The sequence below is a fragment of the Protobothrops mucrosquamatus genome, unplaced genomic scaffold, assembly GCF_001527695.2.
Source record: "Protobothrops mucrosquamatus isolate PMUCROS unplaced genomic scaffold, P.Mucros_1.0 scaffold880, whole genome shotgun sequence".
NCBI lineage: Eukaryota > Metazoa > Chordata > Lepidosauria > Squamata > Viperidae > Protobothrops > Protobothrops mucrosquamatus.
The window spans coordinates 899,566-905,609 of NW_015387134.1; the positions used below are offsets into that span (position 1 = coordinate 899,566).

The window sequence follows — 6,044 nt, forward strand, 5'->3', positions numbered from 1 at the left end:
TTGTCAAGGTTGAGAAACACTGGTCTAAAACATGCTGGCTGGGGAATTCTGGGAACTGAAGTCCACCATCTTAAATTTGCCAAGGTTGAGGAACACTGGTGGTCCTAAGGAGAAGACCATCGCGTCAAATAGAGTTGCTCTGATTAGGTCCGCCTCTTTTCTCTTTCTCTTTACCTAGCCTAGGAGAAAGAGGGTGTGTCCACCTTGTAAATCTGTTGTAAATCAACCTCTTGCTTAAGCAGAAACAGGAACAAGGAAGTGAAAACAAACAAAAAGAAAAGAACCTGTCACCATAGGCACCACGGGGGGGGGGGAAAATAGTCCCAGAAAGGCTTGCAGATTACTTTTTCCACAACATTTCCCAGGAATCGACAGCGGTAGGTAGTTGTTTAATTAATTCCTTTCTGTCCTAGATTGGCTCTCTCTCTCTCTCTCTTTTGTTTTGTTTTGGCAAGGTGCCTTATAAATCCAAGACTTACCCCACGTTTTCTTCCAGTTTGTTTTTTCAACTTCCTCGTAGATCTGCTTCTTCTTCAAGGAAACCTTGCCCTCTAGTTCTTGGCCAGCTGTTTGAGCTTTTAAATCCTGGGGGGGACAGGTAAATCCGTCAGAGCCCCTGGGATTAAAAAAAAAAGGGTAAAGGGAACTTGAGACATCCATTTGTGTTGTTTATTTTGAAGTTTGTTTGGGTTTTTTAAAAGGAGGAATCTGCTGGGATGGGGGCTGTAGGAGAGATTGAAAACCTGGGGAAAGGTGTGTGTGATTGGGGGGGGGAGAGAATATGATAGTGAGGGGCTGCCACAGAGAAGAGGGGGGCTCAATGTATGCTGCAAAACACCTCAGGGCAGGACAAGAAGTAACTTATATTCTGCCACAGATTCCCTCCCATAGACCGGTACGCTCCCACAGAGCGGGCCTCCTCAGGGTGCCGTCGGCCAAGCAATGTAGGCTGGCGACCCCCAGGGGGAGGGCCTTCTCTGTGGGTGCCCCCACCCTCTGGAACGAACTACCCCCCGAGATCCGGATGATTCCGGATCTCCTTACTTTCCGCCGCGCCCTCAAGACATGGCTTTTCCAGCAAGCGGGCCTGACCTAGGGAGGATTTTAGATAGGGATGATTTTAAGAAAATTTTAATTGACACACAGCTTCCAATATTTGGCTTTTAATTTGGTTTTATGGGGTTTTTTGTTTTTTGATGTATTTTGTTTGTATCTGTTTTAATATGCTGTGCACCGCCCTGAGTCCTACGGGAGAAGGGCGGTATATAAATTAAATTATTAAATTAAATTAACTTATCAAAGAGAGATCCAACCTAGAAGTAAGGAGAAATCTCCTGACAATCAGAACAATTAATCAGTGGAACGGACGTAGGCTAGGACAGAACAGTGCCTTCCAAAATTGTGGGTACTCCCTCACTGGAAATTTTAAAGAAGAGTTTGGACAGCCATTTGTCTGGAGTGGTGTAGTGCAGTGGTGGCGAACCTATGGCATGCGTGCCAGAGGCGGCACTCAGAGCCCTCTCTGTGGGCACGTGTGCCGTGCCCCAGAGATGGCGAGGGACTGGCCCCCGTCACCCTGGCCGCGGCCACCCAGTCTGCCATGACCACCACGGCCACGGCCACCTGGCACCCGGTGATAAATAAGTGGGTTTGGGGTTGCAGTTTGGGCACTGGGTCTCTAAAAGGTTCGCCATCACTGGTATAGTGTCTCCTGCGTAAGCAAAGGGCTGGACGAAAAGACCCCCAAGGTCCCTTCCAACTCTGTTCTTCTGGAAGCTGACTTGTCATGTTTAGGAGGGCTAGAAACATTGTTCTTGTTTTTGAAAACCTGAAAACCTGGGGGGCTGAACTAGAAGACCCCCAAGGTCCCTTCCAACTCTGTTCTTCTGGAAGCTGACTTGTCATGTTCAGGAGGGCTGGAAACATTGTTCTTGTTTTTGAAAACCTGAAAACCTGGGGGGTTGAACTAGAAGACCCCCAAGGTCCCTTCCAACTCTGTTCTTCTGGAAGCTGACTTGTCATGTTCAGGGCTAGAAACCGCCTTCTGCCACAGATTCCCTCCCACAGACCGGTACGCTCCCACAGAGCGGGCCTCCTCAGGGTGCCGTCGGCCAGGCAGTGTCGGCTGGCGACCCCCAGGGGGAGGGCCTTCTCTGTGGGTGCCCCCACCCTCTGGAACGAACTACCCCCCGAGATCCGGACGATCCCGGATCTCCTAACCTTCCGCCGNTTTTTCAGCAAGCGGGACTGACCTAGGGTGAATTTTAAATAGGGAATAATTTTTTAAAGATTTTAATAATGACACAGCCATAAATATATTTGGTTTTTAATTGGTTTTATAGGGGAAATGTTTTTTGTGTTGTTTTTAATATGCTGTGAGCCGCCCTGAGTCCCGTGGGGAGAAGGGCGGCATAGAAGTTAGTGAAATAGTAATAATAATAATTGTTCTTGTTTTTGAAAACCTGAAAACCTGGGGGGGTTGAACTAGAAGACCTCCAAGGTCCCTTCCAACTCTATTATTCTGTATTCTGTCTTCTAAAACAGTGGCATGCTTTCACCTCTTCGTAGGAGGTTGGCCCTCTCCATTCAGGTGCAGCCTGACTCTCCTCTCCCCTTCCCGTTTTATAACCACCTTTCGTCACGCGTGAACGGTTGAACTGAACGCTTTCCCGTGATTGAACTGAACGCTTTCCCACAACCCAGAAGTCCGGTTTGTGCTGATGGTCTGTTTTCCATTCTGGGCAGCTCTTGGCTGTAGGTGCGCGGAGGGGGCGAGATGGGGACCCTTGAAAAAAACGTGGCCGAAGACATCAGTCGGCAGATCAACGATGCTCTGAGCCGCCTGCAGAGCAAGGAGCTCTTCCAAACCAACTGGGACATTGTGGCCTTTGCCATCTTCTTCACCTTCATTGGTAGGTGGAGGGAGGAGAGGGAAGGGTTTGGGTGGGCAGCCCCTCTGCTCCTGGGGTTGCTCGTTTGGGTGGACCTGCAGGGTGCGAACGGTTTGGGAGGGGAGGGGCTCGGGGGCTCAGAAGAAAGATGGCAGCTTTCCAGAGGTGTAAGCAGAGAACTAGGAAGAAACAAGAGCAACGAGGTCACAGAAAAGCTTGGTGGAGGCCAAACAGGCACAAGGTAGATCAAGGGAAGAAAAAGACCTCGTGGAAACTCAAGTTTTATTCTGTTCTACCCAAGAAGACATCCTCATAAAGGAAGCTGTTTGGCCTGCATCCTTCAGCAATATCTCAGTATCTACAGCGTCTTGGTCTAGGTGTGTCTAGTCCAGTGGTGGCGAACCTATGGCACGCGTGCCAGAGGCGGCACGCAGAGCCCTCTCTGTGGGCACGCGAGCCACCACCCAGCCCCGCCTTCCCCCGCGGACCCTCCTCACTATCAGTCCCCCCCCCCGAGGAGAGTTGCCCCTGAGCGCGGCCCGCGCAGAGCAGTGCAGCCAAGGATATGGCAGCCGGGCAGCAGAGACAAGACTCAGCCCTCGCGCCCCATTGTGCGCAGATGATGCTGCGGGGCACAGGTGGAGGGCATGGCTGCCATGGCGCTGCAGGGCCGCTGCGGCGGGCCGTGGAAACTGTAGGCCCTGCGGGTGGGTGGGGCGGGGGGCAGAGCAGAGGCAGGTTGGATGGAACAGGGGTGGGGTGGAGTGGGCGGGGCGGGGCAGGTGCAGACAGGGGTTTGGGAACTCGGTGTCTAAAAGGTTCACCATCACTGGTCTAGTCTAATGAAGAGAAGGATTAGAGGGACATGATAGCAGTCTTCCAATATCTGAGGGGCTGCCACACAGAGAAGGGGGGGGTCAACCTATTCTGCAAAGCGCCTGAAGGCAGGACAAGAAGCAACGGATGGAAACTAATCAAGGAGAGAAGCAACCTAGAACTAAGGAGAAATTTCCTGACATTTAATTGGATAACTTGGCTGCAGACGTTGTGGGTGCTCCATCACTGGAGGTTCTTAAGAAGAGCCCATTTCTCTAGAATGGGATAGACGGCGTATCCTCTGATAGACGGGTTGGGCTAGAAGACCTCCAAGGTCTCTTCCAACCCTATGATTCTAGGCTCTGTGGGATGGAAACCAGGATGGAGAAAAGCCATCCTGGTTTCTGATTGGTCATAAACTCAGGCACTGACCCCGCCGCTTTTTCCGCCCATACCAGGGATGGTTCTCTTGCTGGCCCTCCTTGCGTTGATCAGATGTTGCTGCTGCGATTGTGATTCTCCCAGTTCGTACAAGAAGGTAAGCAGCTTCAACAATGAAAGGGCCTCAAGTTGCGTATTTAAAAGATGGACCAGATTCAGGCCTCCAGCTTGGCAGATTGGCCCATTAGAGATGCTTGAATTAAGACCGCTGTACTGAGCAGAGATGAAATGCATGGAACTAAATTATCTTCTCCAGTGCCAGGCTCCGGTGAGGACCCTGGTTGCAGAAAGCATCCCCTTTCTTGAGGCTGTTTTGGCTGTAACAACTTTGTCATAACTTCATTCCTGAAAGAACATTCCAAGTTACTTCAGATAGCGAGATGGGTGCCATATAAATTTAATATGTAACTTTCCCCCCCCCACACACACAAAAGGGTAAAAAAAGTTCAGAGAAAACTAGGGGGCAGCATAGCTTCAACACTGACACAACAATGACTTATTAGAAGACCCCAGGGAACAAAATAACTGTTGGTGGGTCAGACTAAGTTGCCTTTTCTTGTTCTAACAAAATTTGGGTAAGATACCAATTCTGGAATTGAATTCTGGCTGAATAAATACAATTCCCATTGGACAAATTTGCCTTTTATCATTTAATGCTTTTTTTTTCCTCTGAGATTCCAAACATTACAGCCACTCTTCCATTACAGGTCAAGAAAAGAAAAGTTGGTATCGATAATATGGGGATGGACCCTTAGACTCCGTATGACCAGTCGCCCGAGCATCCGTCTTTACTGATTTTTCTCTGCTCTGCTGGAATTTGTTGTTAAGAATCAGATTTCTTCTTGAAGGAACTTCACAACAGGTGGAGCCTCAAGAGGCTTAGATACTCCTATGATGATTCTCAGTCCATGTCTATCTGCCATAAGCTGGGGAGAACAATTCAAGAATTCTCACCATTGCCAACTATCGGCTGCTTCTGATCATTAGTAACAAGGAGAGAGCTAACGAAACACGTAGTCCATGAACAATGATAATCCTCCTTCGCAAAGGCTTGCAAACACCTTGTGGTCTACCAGCTGGATCTGTCAGTATGTGCTTTAAAAATGGAGTGTCAGTCACAAGGTGTCTACTTTGGCCATCTCATTCCCATCAAGTGCCGATAGCAAAGAAAGACGTACAACTCAAGAAATGTTATTGAGAGCCGGATGTTTTTATTGTCCTAGATTTCTCTATAGAATCGCCCCGGACCTTGTAACACCTTTGTACAACGTTGTTCTCCTTGTAAGACTGAAAATGTTTTTTTTATCAGTTCAGGATGCTTTGTACCAAGGGTGTTCAAAGTTTGGCAACTTTTAAGACTTGCGGACTTCAACTCCCAGAATTCTGGGAGGAGTTGAAGTCTGCAAGCCTTAAAAGTCGCCAAGATTGGACACCACTGATTTATACCTTCTTGTTCTAACCTCCCAGATTTGTTACTTTTCAAGATCAATGTCTTAATTTTCAGTGTAAAATGTAATCTCCAATTGCAGCGAATCTTTTTAAGTTTCTAACTGTTGTTGAATAAACTTGGATGGCTGAAAAGCGACTGAAGAAAAGGTGATTGTTTTGATGTCCCCCCTCCATCCAAGCTTTAATAGACCCAACAGAGGGTGGGGAGAATCCACGTTTTGTGTGTGATTAAAAAACACCAACCAGCATGGATAAAAAAGCCTGGATCCTTTCCTGTCAAGAAAATGAACTTCTGGGTTATTTTGGTCCAGGACTGAATTTAGCCATTCTGGAGCAAATGGAAATTCGTTCCATGTGTCCATCTTTTCCTCTCCATCTCTCATGCATGTCCCACCACCTCTCCCCCAAAGAATCCTCTGTCAAAGGTTCTCCTCCCAAAACACCAAG

The 6,044-nt window shown here is 48.4% G+C and overlaps 1 protein-coding gene across 1 annotated transcript; it reads left to right on the forward strand.

Annotated features, from left to right (window-relative positions):
* The first annotated feature begins 228 nt into the window (after positions 1–228).
* On the forward strand, positions 229–5,738 carry SMIM22 (small integral membrane protein 22). The gene is made up of 4 exons (XM_015819254.2): positions 229–377; positions 2,746–2,912; positions 4,166–4,245; positions 4,856–5,738. Exons 2-4 carry the CDS (start codon positions 2,777–2,779, stop codon positions 4,901–4,903), a joined length of 264 nt encoding a protein of 87 aa, XP_015674740.1. The 5' UTR covers positions 229–377; positions 2,746–2,776; the 3' UTR covers positions 4,904–5,738.
* Positions 5,739–6,044: the final 306 nt, after the last annotated feature.

Coding starts and splice junctions, on each gene's coding strand:
- SMIM22 (XM_015819254.2), top strand. CDS start 2,777: ATGGGGACCCTTGAAAAAAACGTGGCCGAAGACATCAGTCGGCAGATC. Junction 2,913..4,165: donor CATCTTCTTCACCTTCATTG/GTAGGTGGAGGG, acceptor CGCCCATACCAG/GGATGGTTCTCTTGCTGGCC. Junction 4,246..4,855: donor CTCCCAGTTCGTACAAGAAG/GTAAGCAGCTTC, acceptor CTTCCATTACAG/GTCAAGAAAAGAAAAGTTGG.